At 31.6% G+C, this 15,529-nt stretch overlaps 1 protein-coding gene across 4 annotated transcripts; it reads right to left on the bottom strand.

Moving 5' to 3' along the window:
• Nucleotides 1–7,230: 7,230 nt before the first annotated feature.
• Nucleotides 7,231–14,645, bottom strand: LOC127259337 (uncharacterized). Of its 4 annotated transcripts, XM_051286603.1 has the most exons (7): nt 13,907–14,637; nt 10,236–10,373; nt 9,683–10,079; nt 9,097–9,228; nt 8,501–8,632; nt 7,932–8,069; nt 7,231–7,657 (listed from the first exon to the last, which is right to left on the bottom strand). In XM_051286603.1, the coding sequence occupies exons 2-7, from the start codon at nt 10,350–10,352 to the stop codon at nt 7,470–7,472; spliced, it is 1,104 nt and encodes a 367-aa protein (XP_051142560.1). In that variant the 5' UTR covers nt 10,353–10,373; nt 13,907–14,637; the 3' UTR covers nt 7,231–7,469. The 4 variants fall into 4 exon arrangements, with proteins under 4 accessions (XP_051142560.1, XP_051142561.1, XP_051142559.1 ...); XM_051286604.1 differs by having other exon boundaries at nt 7,932–8,063; nt 10,236–14,643; XM_051286602.1 differs by having other exon boundaries at nt 10,236–14,637.
• Between the last annotated feature and the right edge of the window lie 884 nt (nt 14,646–15,529).

The following is a 15,529-nucleotide window of genomic DNA, read 5'->3' as shown; positions in this document are numbered from 1 at the left end:
CGCAATAACTTACATAATCGATTCTGTGAATAATTATTCACAAAATACGCACGAATTACTCACGGAATCAATTCCATGAGTAATTACTCAAATAATTTAAATTTACTAACGAAATTACTCAATTAATCAATTTTCGTTAGCAATCAAAAAAAATTATAAATAAATAAGAAATAAAATAATTGAGAGGAAAACTCCTCATCGGGATGTCTCGAGCCCTTAATAATTATTTCCGCTAAGTAAAAAGTAACATAATTTCATAGCCTTAATATAACTATTAATCGAGAAAAATCATACAAATATGGTAGTAAGAAACGAGAATACAAGGAAAGAAAAATGAAAAAAAGAATGAGGAGTGAAAACGAGCATACAATTTTAGCAACACAAAATGATATAATTTCGTAAGGAATAGAAAGCTACCAATAGAGGTGTATGCGACGATGAAAACCTTAAATTCTAGTCGCAGTTTACGAATTCGTTCAGAGAGAAAACTACAAAAAAAACTGCATTTTACTCATGAAAATTACTAATGGAATGAATACTCACGCAATAACTTACATAAGCGATTCCGTGAATAATTATTCACAAAATACGCACGAATTACTCATGGAATCAATTCCAAGAGTAATTACTCAAATAATTTAAATTTATTAACGTAATTACTCAGTTAAATAAATTCCGTTAGCAATCCAAAAAAAAAATTATAAATAAATACAAAATGTAAGAATTGAGAGGGAAACTCCTCATCGGGATGGCTCGAGCCCTTAATAACTATTTCCGCCAAGTAAAATGATGCATAATTTAATAGATTTAATAAAACTATTAATTAAGAAAAATCATTCAAATATGGTACAAAGAAACGAGAATACAAGGAAAGAAAAATGTCAAAAAAAAAATGAAGAGTGAAAACGAGCATACACTTTTACCAACACAAAACGATATAATCTCGTAAGGAATAGAAAGCTACCAATGGAGGTGTATGCAACGATGAAAACCTTAAATTCTAGTCGCAGTTCACGAACTCGTTCAGAGAGAACACTACTAAAAAACTGCATTTTACTCAAGAAAATTACTCATGAAATAGGTACTCACGCAATAACTTACATAATCGATTCCATGAATAATTATTCACAAAATACGCACGAATTAGTCATGGAATCAATTCCAAGAGTAATTACTCAAATGATTTAAATTTATTAACGTAATTACTCAGTTAATTAAATTCCGTTAGCAATTAAAAAAAATTATAAATAAATACAATAAAAAAATAATTGAGAGGGAAACCCCTCATCGGGATGTTCCGAGCCTTTAATAACTACTTCCGCCAAGTAAAAAGAAACATAATTTAATAGCCTTAATAAAAAAAACTATTAATCCTGAAAAATCATTCAAATATGGCAATAAGAAACTTGATGAAAAACTAACTATAACGTAGAATACAAGGAAAGAAAAATGAAAAAAAAAATGAAGAGGGATAAGGAGGATGCACTTTTAGCAACACAAAAAGATATAATCTCGTAAGGAATAGAAAGCTACCAATGGAGGTGTATGCGACGATGAAAACCTTAAATGCTAGTCGCAGTCTACGAATTCGTTGAGAGATAACACTAAAAAAAACTGCATTTTACTCAAAAAAATTGCTCATAAAATGGTGACTCACGCAATTACTTACATAATCGATTCCGTTAATAATTATTCACAAAATACGCACGAATTACTCACGGAATCAATTCCATGAGTAATTACTCAAATAATTTAAATATACTAACGAAATTACTCACTTATTCAAATTCAGTTAGCGATCCAAAAAAAATTATAAATAAATACAAAACAAAATAATTGAAGGGGAAACTCCTCATTGCGATTTCCCGAGCCTTTAATAACTACTTCCACCAAGTAAAAAGACACATAATTTAATAGCCTTAATAAAACTATTAATGCTGAAAAATCATTTAAATATGGCAGTAAGAAACGAGATGAAGAAGCAACTATAACAAAGAATACAAGGAAAGAAAAATGAAAAAATAAAAATAAAATGAAGAGTGATAAGGAGGATGCACTTTTAGCAACACAAAACAATATAATCTCGTAAGGAATAGAAAGCTATCAATGGAGGTGTATGCGACGATGAAAACCTTAAATGCTAGTCGCAGTCTACGAATTCGTTCAGAGAGAAAACTACAAAAAAAAAACTGCATTTTACTCATGAAATGGGTACTGACGCAATAACTTACATAATCCATTCCATGAATAATTATTCACAAAATACGGACGAATTGCTCACAGAATCAATTCCTTGAGTAATTACGCATATAATTTAAATTTACTAACAAAATTACTCATTTAATCAAATTCCGTTAGCAATCCAAAAAAAAATTATAAATAAATACAAAATATAATAATTGAGAGGGAAACTTCTCATCGGTATGTCTCGAGCCCTTAATAACTATTTCCGCCAAGTAAAAAGAAGCATAATTTAATAGCCTTAATAAAACTATTAATCAAGAAAAATCATTCAAATATGGTAGTAAGAAGCGAGAATACAAGGAAAGAAAAATGTCAAAAAAAATGAAGAGTGAAAACGAGCATACACTTTTAGCAACACAAAACGATATAATCTCGTAAGGAATAGAAAGCTACCAATGAAGGTGTATGCAACGATGAAAACCTTAAATTCTAGGCGAAGTCTACGAAGTCGTTCAAAGATAACACTACAAAAAAACTGCATTTTACTCAAAAATATTGCTCATAAAATGGTGACTCACGCAATTACTTACATAATCGATTCCGTGAATAATTATTCACAAAATACGCACGAATTACTCACGGAATCAATTCCATGAGTAATTACTCAAATAATTTAAATTTACTAACGAAATTACTCACTTATTCAAATTCCATTAGTGATCCAAAAAAAAATTATAAATAAATACAAAACAAAATAATTGAAGGGGAAACTCCTCATTGCGATTTCCCGAGCCTTTAATAAATACTTCCACCAAGTAAAAAGAAACATAATTTAATAGCCTTAATAAAACTATTAATGCTGAAAAATCATTTAAATATAGCAGTAAGAAACGAGATGAAGAAGCAACTATAACAAAGAATACAAGGAAATAAAAATGAAAAAAAAAATGAAGAGTGATAAGGAGGATACACTTTTAGCAACACAAAACAATATAATCTCGTAAGGAATAGAAAGCTATCAATGGAGGTGTATGCAACGATGAAAACCTTAAATGCTAGTGGCAGTCTACGAACTCGTTCAGAGAGAACACTATAAAAGATACTGCATTTTACTCATGAAATGGGTACTGACGCAATAACTTACATAATCCATTCCATGAATAATTATTCAAAAAATATGGACGAATTGCTCACAGAATCAATTCCTTGAGTAATTACGCAAATAATTTAAATTTACTAACGAAATTACTCATTTAATCAAATTCCGTTAGCAATCCAAAAAAAAAATTATAAATAAATACAAAATATAATAATTGAGAGGGAAACTTCTCATCGGTATGTCTCGAGCCCTTAATAACTATTTCCGCCAAGTAAAAAGAAGCATAATTTAATAGCCTTAATAAAACTATTAATCAAGAAAAATCATTCAAATATGGTAGTAAGAAACGAGAATACAAGGAAAGAAAAATGTCAAAAAAAAATGAAGAGTGAAAACGAGCATACACTTTTAGCAACACAAAACGATATAATCTCGTAAGGAATAGAAAGCTACCAATGAAGGTGTATGCAACGATGAAAACCTTAAATTCTAGGCGAAGTCTACGAAGTCGTTCAGAGATAACACTACAAAAAAACTGCATTTTACTCAAAAATATTGCTCATAAAATGGTGACTCACGCAGTTACTTACATAATCGATTCCGTGAATAATTATTCACAAAATACGCACGAATTACTCACGGAATCAATTCCATGAGTAATTACTCAAATAATTTAAATTTACTAACGAAATTACTCACTTATTCAAATTCCATTAGTGATCCAAAAAAAAAATTATAAATAAATACAAAACAAAATAATTGAAGGGGAAACTCCTCATTGCGATTTCCCGAGCCTTTAATAAATACTTCCACCAAGTAAAAAGAAACATAATTTAATAGCCTTAATAAAACTATTAATGCTGAAAAATCATTTAAATATGGCAGTAAGAAACGAGATGAAGAAGCAACTATAACAAAGAATACAAGGAAATAAAAATGAAAAAAAAAAATGAAGAGTGATAAGGAGGATACACTTTTAGCAACACAAAACAATATAATCTCGTAAGAAATAGAAAGCTATCAATGGAGGTGTATGCAACGATGAAAACCTTAAATGCTAGTGGCAGTCTACGAACTCGTTCAGAGAGAACACTATAAAAGATACTGCATTTTACTCATGAAATGGGTACTCACGCAATAACATACATAATCGATTCCGTGAATAATTATTCACAAAATACGCATGAATTACTCACGGAATCAATTCCATGAGTAATTACATAAATAATGTTGGATTTGGGATCAAATATGTGTATCGAATATGTTGTTAAAGTCATTATTTTATTCAGTCTTATTATTTAAGTGATCTAATTAATATAATTAATTATTGACTGATAGGTTTGATTGTTATGGAATGAAAGTGCAGCTACCCGTATAATTTATATTTACTAACGAAATTACTCACTTAATCAAAATCCGTCATATCCAAAAAAAACATTAAAATAAATACAAAACAAAATAATTGAGAGGGAAACTCCTCATCGTGATGTCCCAAGCCCTTACTAACTACTTCCGCCAAGTAAAAAGAAACATAATTTAATAGTCTTAATAAAACTATTAATCGTGAAAATCATTCAAATATGGCAGTAAGAAATGAGATGAAGAAGCAACTATAACAAAGAATACAAGGAAAGAAAAATGAAAAAAAATGAAGAGTGATAAGGAGCATACACTTTTAGCAACACAAAACAATATAATCTCATAAGGACTGGAAAGCTACCAATGGAGGTGTATGCGAAGATGAAAACCTCAAATGCTAGTCGCAATCTATGAACACATTGAAAGAGAACACTACAAAAAAAACTGTATTTTACTCGTAAAAATTACTCATGAAATGGGTACTCACGCAATTACTTACATAATCGATTCCGTGAATAATTATTCACAAAATACGTACGAATTACTCACGAAATCAATTCCATGAGTAATTACACAAATAATTTAAATTTACTAACAAAATTACTCACTTGATCAAATTTCGTGAGCAATCCAAAAAAAAAATTATAAATAAATACAAAAAAAAAAATAATTGAGACAGAAACTCCTCATCGGGATGTCCCAAGCCCTTCATAACTACTTCCGCCAAGTAAAAAGAAACATAATATAATAGCCTTAATAAAACTATTAATCGTGAAAAATCATTCAAATATGGCAATAAGAGACGAGATGAAGAAGCAACTATAACAAAGAATACAAGCAAAGAAAAATGAAAAAAAAAATACGAAGAGTGATAAGGAGCATACACTTTTAGCAACACAGAACGATATAGTCTCGTAAGGACTAGAAAGCTACCAATGGAGGTGTATGCGAAGATGAAAACCTCAAGGCTATGAACTCGTTCAGATAACACACTTCAAAAAAACTGCATTTTACTCATGAAAATTACTCATGAAATGGTACTCTCGCAATTACTTAGATAATCGATTCCGTGAATAATTATTCACAAAATATGCATGAATTACTCACGGAGTCAATCCCATGAGTCATTACTCAAATAATTTAAATTTACTAACGAAATTACTCACTTAATCAAATTCCGTTAGCAATCCAAAACAAAAATTATAAATATATAGAAAACAAAATAATTGAGAGAGAAACTCCTCATCGGGATGTCTCGAGCCCTTAATAACTACTTCCGCCAAGTAAAAAGAAACATAATTAATAGCCTTAATAAAATTATTAATCATGAAAAATCATTCAACTATGGCAGTAAGAAACGAGATGAAGAAGCAACTATAACAAAGAATACAAGGAAAGAAAAATGACAAAAAAAAAAACAAAGAGTAATAAGGAGCATACACTTTTAGCAACACAAAACTATATAATCTCGTAAGGACTAGAAAGTTACCAATGGAGGTGTATGCGAAGATAAAAACCTTAAATGCTAGTCAGAGACTATGAACTCGTTCAGAGAGAACACTATAAAAAAAAATTGCATTTTACTCATGAAATGGGTACGCAATTACTTACATAATCGATTCCGTGAATAATTATTCACAAAATACGCATGAATTTCTCACGGAATCAATTCCATGAGTAATTACTCAAATAATTTAAATTTACTAACAAAATTACTCACTTAGTCAAATTCCGTTAGCAATCCAAAAAAAATTATAAATAAATACAAAAAAAATAATTGAGACAGAAACTCCTCATCGGGATGTCCCGAGCCCTTCATAACTACTTCCGCCAAGTAAAAAGAAACATAATTTAATAGCCTTAATAAAACTATTAATTGTGAAAAATCATTCAAATATAACAGTAAGAAACGAGATGAAGAAGCAACTATAACAAAGAATACAAGGAAAGAAAAATGAAAAAAAAAATACGAAGAGTGATAAGGAGCATACACTTTTAGCAACACAGAACGATATAGTTTCGTAAGGACTAGAAAGCTACCAATGGAGGTGTATGCGAAGATGAAAACCTCAAAGGCTTAGTCGCAGGCTATGAACTCGCACTATAAAAAAAATTGCATTTTATTCGTGAAAATTACTCATAAAATGGATACTCACGCAATTACTTACATAATTGATTGCATGAATAATTATTCACAAAATTCACACGAATTACTCCAAACACGATTTCAATCAAGTTCAACAAATACACGATTTTATTTGGACTTGTTTAATTTATGTATTTTTTCAAAAATTCTTTTTTTTTTTCTATTAAAAATTAATTAAAATTCTTTTTAACTTTTTGTTACCATATGAATATTAGTTGTAATGGTAAAATATTCATGACAAAAAATTTTAAAGCTTGACCATAAAATATACTCTTTTCTACGACAAATTTCTTAACTAATAATATCATTTGTCAAGAAGAAATTATTATAGTTACAAAATCGCTCCAAAAAATGGACAAATATGAATTCAATCCCAAACCCAATCCGAACAAATGGAAACCAACAAAACACAATTCTAACACAATATAACATTTGGGAAACAATATATAGCTCAATTTGGATGCGATCATACCAACTCTAATCCACCGGATCCCATCTGAACAATATGGCTCAATTCCTATTCCAACATAATAACCAAGCAATGCATAACAAGTGACCATGTATACCAAAAAAGTACTCCATTATTTAGAAAGCACGAGAGGACTAATAGGAGATTTTCATGATCGGATCTTGTATGAAAATTCTCAATTATTGTAAGCATGCAACATCAGGTTTCCAACATTAAAACCCTGGAGAAGAATCTTCCGCTATTGTTCCATCCTCCATTGCACTATCCATATCCTCTCTGGCATGCCCGGTTGGTTCTGAGGGACCATCTCCTTCGCTCGGGTGACTTACAAGCACAACAGGCTTGCAGTGTTTCCCCTTCAGGACTCCAACCCGCTTTCTCTTATTGATTTTCTCCAACCCTAACGCATCAGATGGAACAACATTAAATTGAAGAAGATTTGCGGCCATATCTATGGAATGCAATTTGAATGAACTTTTTCTCCAATGTAATGTAGTCAATTCAAAACTAGTAAATATGACATCATATGGAAAGAAAAATAAAATAAAATTGTAAGCCAAATATAGCGCAATGTACCGAACACCCTTGAGGTAGCAAACAAAAGAATTTTGCATGCTTAAATAAATTAAGTGACATTTTTGTAAGAGAGAAGACAAACTCAGTAGATAGTGTACCATAAGGCATCTTTATATCATCAGGGTTCGCTCTCGTGGAGGAGGCATTGGCACCAGCAGATGGGGCGCCTGCGTCGAGATTTTTAGAACGATGTTTATTTCTTATAATGGGTTCCTTTCCTTTTCTTTTACCTGCATCTTAATAACAAAAACAATAACAAATTATATTTCCACCAAGTCTGAATAATTGAGGATAATAAATCGCACGCAAGAAAGCTATAACTAAGTTTTGTGTTTAGATGACTGTTATTTTTTTGTGGATTTAATGCTTTCTCTTCTTGATATTCTTCAACCCTATCGCATCAGATGGAACAACATTAAATTGAAGAAATATTTGCAGCCATATCTATAAAATGCAATTTGAATGAACTATTTCTCCAATGTAATGTAGTCAATTCAAAACTAGTAAATATGACATCATATGGAAAGAAGAATGAAATAAAATTGTTAGCCAAATATAGCTCAATGTGCCAAACACCCTTGAGGTAGCAAACAAAAGAATTTTGCATGCTTAAATAAATTAAATGACATTTATGTAAGAGAGAAGAAAAACTCCACAGATTGTGTACCAGAAGGCATCTTTATATTATCAGGGTTCGCTCTTGTGGGGGAGGCATTGACACTAGCAGATGGGGCCCCTGTGTCGAGATTTTTAGAACAATGTTTATTTCTTATAATGGGCTCTTTTCCTTTTCTTTTACCTGCATTTTAATAGCACAAACAATAACAAATTATATTTGATTTAATGCTAGAAGGAGCATAATTTCCACCAAGTCTTAATAATTGAGGATAATAAAGCTCACGCAAGAAAGCTATAACTAAGATTTGTGTTTAGATGATTGTTATTTCTTTGTGGATTTAATGCTTTCTCTTCTTGATATTCTTCAACCCTACCACATCAGATGGAACAACATTAAATTGAAGAGAGATTTGCAGCCATATCTATGGAATGCAATTTGAATGAACTTTTTCTCCAATGTAATGTAGTCAATTCAAAACTAGTAAATATGACATCATATGGAAAGAAAAATGAAATAAAATCGTAAGCCAAATATAGTGCAATGTGCCGAACACTCCTGAGGTAGCACACAAAAGAATTTTGCATGCTTAGATAAATTAAATGACATTTATGTAATTGATAAGACAAACTCAGTAGATAGTGTACCATAAGGCATCTTTATATTATCAGGGTTCGCTGTGGTGGAGGAGGCATTGGCATCATCAGATGAGGCCCCTGCGTCGAGAGTTTTAGAATGATGTTTATTTCTTATAATAGGCTCTTTTCCTTTTCTTTTACCTGCATTTTAGTAACACAAACAATAACAAATTATATTTGATTTAATGTATCCAAAGCATACAACAAACATCATATGAAAATTTAGAAGGAGCATAATTTCCATTAAGTCTGAATAATTAAGGATGATAAAGCGCACAAGAAAGCTATAACTAAGTTTTGTGTTTAGATGACAGCTACTTCTTTTTGGATTGTTTTTGAATTAGCAATTCTGAAAATCAACCAATGCTACTCAAGAGTACACACAACAATAAAAATTAGGCTATTCTTAACTATAACAACAAAATAGATGTAAACACAATACAGGCAAGTAGATCCTTAAGCATTCATGTAAAGTTTGAAGAACATCTGCCTATAGAAGTACAATAACAACTTAAACTAGAATACAATTAGATATATCTTCAACAATAGAAAATACAGGAAACAAGAGCAGGGGTGGGGGTGCAAGTTATCTCACCACACTGAATTTTCGAAACAGGGTCTCTATTTCCTTCAGATTTCCCCAAAGATTGTGTTTGGTGAGGTAACTCCATTTCAGAAAGCCTCTGAACATCCACATGTTGGCTCCCATGATTTTTCACCCGAGGCATTTCATAGTTAAACTTAGTTCTTTCACACGCACTCCGATCATATATCGCAACATAAAAATGACTGCCTTTTATGTAGCTAAATGCCAAGGCACATGCTTCACCAAGATCATGGTCTCTATAAAAATTGTTCCAACCCTTTACAACTGATAGTACATTTCCAGCATACGAAAAAGTCACAGTCCATTTCTCCCTGCATATATCCTCAAATTCAATCTCTTGACCCAACAAGTGATCCAGTATTGGAGCAATTGCAGATGGAATGTTCTGCAAGAATCATAATTTGCACCGAGGCATGCTTAAAAAAAAAAATGTAGAGTTTCTACTAGACATCACAAAAATTAATCATTTAGTACTCAACAAGTTGGTGAATGGTAAGAGAGTACTTTTTTAGTAGGATCAATTGCTTAAGAGAGTACCAACCAGTGCTTGAGAGAAGTCAGGAGTCGGCACTACAATAAAGCGGATTACTTCAGATGAATCTGATTGTATACTATGTGGTACGGAGAACTCATTATGCGCTTTGCTGCTACAGGCCATCTTTGGTTACCGTATCTTAATCTGAAAGTTAAATAGATTCTCTTAAAATTCATGGAAGAAAAAGTTAGGACCAATGAGTACAAAGACATTGAAGAATGCAGAAAGAGCGAACAAATTAAAAACACTTGATATTATTCTTGCTTCTATGCTACTACAATAATATTTAAATCTTATGCTCTTTTAAGTGTTGAGCTTTACATCAGCAATATACCTATTGTAAAATTTGCATGACTTGAAAGAACCTCTTTACCAAGATGTCTAAGCCCGTAATAACTACTTCCACCAACTAGAAATAGACATAGTTTCATAGTTCATTGAAACTCTAAAGTACCCAAGGCATGGGACAGGACATATAACTGTCAATAGCACTATATTCATAATCCATAAGTGCGATATTATTTCAAGAAACAAACCATTCAAAGTAAACCCATCACCTTTTGAGAAATCAAAAAATATTTCCGAGATGAAGAAAGAAAGAAAAGAATAATTTAGATATATTTATAGATCTGCCCAATCTACCGTAAAATCACAATATCCTAACAACAACACTCGCTACATCAATTTAAGAAATTCCACTTAGATCTATACAAAAGCATGGATCTAGAAACAAAGGATATATTCAGACAAAGAAGGCAATAAAATCAAACAATAGATCGAGAAAAATTTATTCAAATATGCGGGGGCAAAACAATTTAGCAGCACAAAGCGATATAGTCCAGAGAGACTAGAAACATACCTATAGAGGTAAATGCGACGACGAAAACCTTCAATTCTAGTCGCAATTTTACGAATTCGTTAAGAGAAAATGCGGTATTATAAATAGCCTCCGGATTCTTATTAGGGTTTAAGTTCTCAAATAAAAAGCAGAGGGTGGCAAAAATGCATTGTATAAATGCAAATCGTTAGAAAGCGCAGACACGCCTTTAAAAGCACAAAAAAGTAGGTAAAAATATTAGACATCTATTAAACAACGTCTGTGTCTAATTAATAGCATAAATGATGTGTCGAGGTATAATATTTTGGCATAATCCTAGACAATTCTGATTCCATTACACAAATTGAACATACCTTACATAATATAAACTGACAAATGCCATAAATTTCACAAAACAATGAGAATCACAAAATGTGAAACTCTATATTCTTAAGCCGAAAATAGCAAACAACACATAAATGAAATTTAAGTGCCAAATTCCAACCATACATAGGCCTATATATACACATTGTGTAAATTACAAAAGCAAGAACCTCGTATAACGTAGACAATTGATGTCCCCTAATTGCCTTCTTTTTCCACACACACTACGTTTTTGCTACACTTGCCCTTAATGTTTTTGCAATGTTTTAGCAATTGTTGAACATGATAACGAGATACGAGTTAAGTTTCTTGGACATGGGTGATGCCAACAAGATTATAGCTGAAAATGCGAATGCATGGTCAACTGTATCCAAAATACAAAACCAATCAATTTAATTTAAAGCCAAGAAAATGCAAAGATGAAAAATGAACAAACTCCAAACACAACACACCTGGTAATATTGATCTTGATTTTTTCACTTTTTCTTAAAGGGAACTATAATTGGAAGCACTGAACATGTTTTACTAACAGTTTTGCAGAGTTCTTAACCAATCTTATGCTTGAATGTGCCAAAATGCCTAGTAACAACTCGTGTTTACTTTTCTGTTAGGATTTTATATTGGTAATTAGTTAAAAATTTTACAAATTGTTGAAAATTTAATTAAATTTGTATTTTTCAAAACCGATTAATGTAATGTTCTAAGAAAAATTCAATTGATTGAATTATAATAAATTGGGCTTTGATATTAAATAAAGTCATTTATATTTAACTTGATATTAGTGTTTGGAATGAAAAGCCAAGCATGTGTTTGTGCCACTCGCCATCCAATAGGCTAGACTTCGAATTGAACTGAATTAGAATTGACTTGTTTATAGGGTGTAACACCCCGGCCTGGAATTGACGCAAGCTGGTGTGTCAGGATCGTAGACTAACTTTATAAGTCACACGAGTACTTCCAGTGCACTTTGTCCTCACTCATATGCACCCTATGAGACTTTTTAGGAGGTCACCTTATCCAGAAATTTCCCTAGAGCAAGCACAAATAAATCTAGAGTTCTTTCAATTGGTCTCCCAAAAAAGAAATGTACATATTTTTTAGATGAAGAGTCCAATTAATTAAATCGATCCACTTAAACTCTACTCATATCAACTCAAAATGCGGGGGAATCATATACTTTTCTACTTAAGAATGCAACGTCTATATTGCTTTCCAAGGATCCATAAACCGCTACCTCTCAATAGACCGGTCATCGACTATGGGCGATTGTCGGTTGGCTTCTATATTAACTAAACACCCCAAAACTAATATCAACTATAACATTCCGGACCACAAGCCACGCAAGCCAGGTTTTTCGGGATCATAGATAGATTCTACAAGTCAATACAAATTTTTCCAACGTATTTTGTCCCCATTCACACGCACCCAAAGAAACTTCACAAGGGTTACCAATCCTAAAATTTTTCTAGAGCAAGCACACTTAACTCTAGAGTTCTTTTAAGTGGACTCTCGAAAAGGAATAAGAATATTATTGACATCAGTAGTCTAATCAGTTAATGTAAATTATACTTATTTCTACTCAACTAACTTTAGAGTTCTTTTGAGTGGAGTCCCAAAAAGCAATGTTAATATTGTTAACATCAGTAGTCTAATTGATCCACTTAAATTCTATGATAGGCGTTTGTCACACGTTGCAAAATTTAAATAAAATAAACCGATTTCCACAATAAAAATAACGTAATATAGATGAAGTAGGGTCGTCTCCTCAGGGAATCAAAAAGATTTTATTCTCGGTTGTTTGATATATAGATATAATAGAAGAGGGGATTTGGAAATTGAAAATAAAAATAACAAACTAAAAATCTACAGCTAATAAATAAATTCAATGAAAAAAATTCCAGTTTAGGAATGAAATTGACAAATTAGATAGTGGATTTGATCATCGATAAATATTTTATTTAATTGGTTTCTAAATAAATTATTTATAGTTACCGACACGCGCCTAATAATCAACTCTTCCTTGCTTATTCAACATTCAAGGTACGCCCGTTAACTGCTTCCTAATTAGATTAGAACCCTAATAACGCCACAAAGAATTTACTAGTATAACTGCCTTGCAAATTGTTTGAAATTGATTCCATGATTTTCCAATGGTGTCTGCCACTAGTTGCTACTTGAACCAAATTAAAACGCAATTAGGGACGCCTAATTTAGTCTAACATTCAATCTTTAATCTAATTGAAATGCCTGGCCATAATACCCAACTAAATCAAAGATCATTAAACATTAAAATCAAAAATCATAAAAATACTTAGGAACCAATAATTAATATAAAATCAAAACTAAGTCTAATCTCTCAAATTCATACCAAGTTGTTTCTTTCACTCCTAAACTAAGAAAGTAATCAACTCGCTAGTCACGGGAAGAAGAACAAAGATAACAAAAATAAACATCGTCTGAGATTGATCGGACTGACGGGGAAGAACTCGAAATCTCCTTGGAAAAATCTCTCCTTCTTGCTATTGCGCGATTTCTCTCCGGGATTGTTCTGCATTGTGTTCTCCTTTCTGCCTAGGAAGTGGTGCCTCCCCTTTGTTCTTTCTTTTATTTTTGCCCTAATTTTGTAACAAAATAGTTTTTGGGCCTGTTAATTAGCTTCTCTAATCATTGGGCCTTTTTGCTCTTTTTTACCTTCAATTCTACCAATTTTATTATTTTCCTCTTCAAAGACATAAATAAACAATATATACTCAAATTAGGTAAAACATATTAAAATCAACCAAATATCGCATATAATATAAACATTTAAATGCATATGATTTTTAACTATTAAATCTCCCCACACCTCGATCATGCTTGCCCTCAAGCATAGATTCGAAACAACCAAAGGAAATCGCATGCGACTCAATATGTCAAAAGAATCCAACACAACCAAGTCAATCGGAAATTCAACACATCAAGTGAAGTCAACCTCACAGGATAGAGTATATGCACATATGCTCTTTGAAAGAAATAAGTATGTGTAAGTGGCTAATGCTCAAGTAGTGTTACAAAAGACTATCCTATAGGTTTGAATGACAATCAAATTTCCCTTGCTTAAGATATTCGAATTTAACATAAAGAATCAAAGAGACTTTTCATAAAGGTTGTAACGGAGCTAATGATGAGGGGTAGAAAAAGGATATACAAAGGCTAAAATATATATATATATATAAAAAAAAAAAAAAAAAAAAAAAAAAAAAAAAACACGATAAGAACACGATGCTAGCACATATAAAGCAATTCGGCATAAACAATGAAACTCTTGCTCTATTCACTACCCATACTTTAATAACATAATTATATCAATAATATTTCATCAAGACTATTTTTTTTCTTTTTTTTGGGCCCTTTTTTCTGGCCCTTTTTTTAACTTTTTTTCTTTTTTTTTTTGTTTTGGTTTATATATATACATATATATATATATATATATACCTTCACTACCCGTTCCCATTACAGCAATCACTCCTGAAGACATTTATTTATGCCCAAATTTCATATCTAATTGGTTCCGAACAAATAAGTGCATCGCAACATGAACTTAAAGTATTTCTCTCTAACATAGGGTTCAAATCGAAGAATGTTTAATTCAAAAAAAAAGTATGGGGCTAAAAGACAGTTTAACATAGAAGAAAAATAGGTTAAAAAGGCTCAAAAGGGCTAAGTATCGGGAAATATATTGTGTTGGGCGATAAAGAAAGGCTTAATTGGGTTACCTAATGCCCTTATCATTTTCAAAAAGTAAGACTCGATAGTTGCAAGTTCAACATGCATAATCACTTAAGTTTTAGGTCATCTAATTGAGCACTACAAATCACACAAAAGGATTTCCAAAAGCTTGAATATTATGTAGCTTATTTTCTAAGGTAAGCTTTTTGGAATATAGGGTCAAATTTTCGCAGAGTTCAAAAGTCAACCTAGCTAACATATTTCAAATCCAATATCATCAATCATGTCAAACTAACCTATCACACAAACCACCTTTTGACTCATTTCAAACTAATCTCAAACACATGCAAAAGGATAGCAAATTAGGCATAAATCAAAAAAATCGCCCAAA

The sequence above is a fragment of the Andrographis paniculata genome, unplaced genomic scaffold, assembly GCF_009805555.1.
Source record: "Andrographis paniculata isolate CXL003 unplaced genomic scaffold, ASM980555v1 Contig60END, whole genome shotgun sequence".
Taxonomy (NCBI): domain Eukaryota; kingdom Viridiplantae; phylum Streptophyta; class Magnoliopsida; order Lamiales; family Acanthaceae; genus Andrographis; species Andrographis paniculata.
The sequence above is the reverse complement of the archived record's forward strand: the minus strand, read 5'-3'. Positions and strand labels throughout refer to the sequence as shown.

What these genes read in the sequence shown, in the direction of transcription:
- LOC127259337 (XM_051286602.1), bottom strand. Translation starts at nt 10,352, where the DNA reads ATGGCCTGTAGCAGCAAAGCGCATAATGAGTTCTCCGTACCACATAGT. An exon ending in TAATATAAAGATGCCTTATG is followed by an intron (nt 8,633 to 9,096) that starts GTACACTATCTA and finishes ATTAAAATGCAG; the next exon opens with GTAAAAGAAAAGGAAAAGAG. An exon ending in TGATATAAAGATGCCTTATG is followed by an intron (nt 7,658 to 7,931) that starts GTACACTATCTA and finishes CTGATGCGTTAG; the next exon opens with GGTTGGAGAAAATCAATAAG.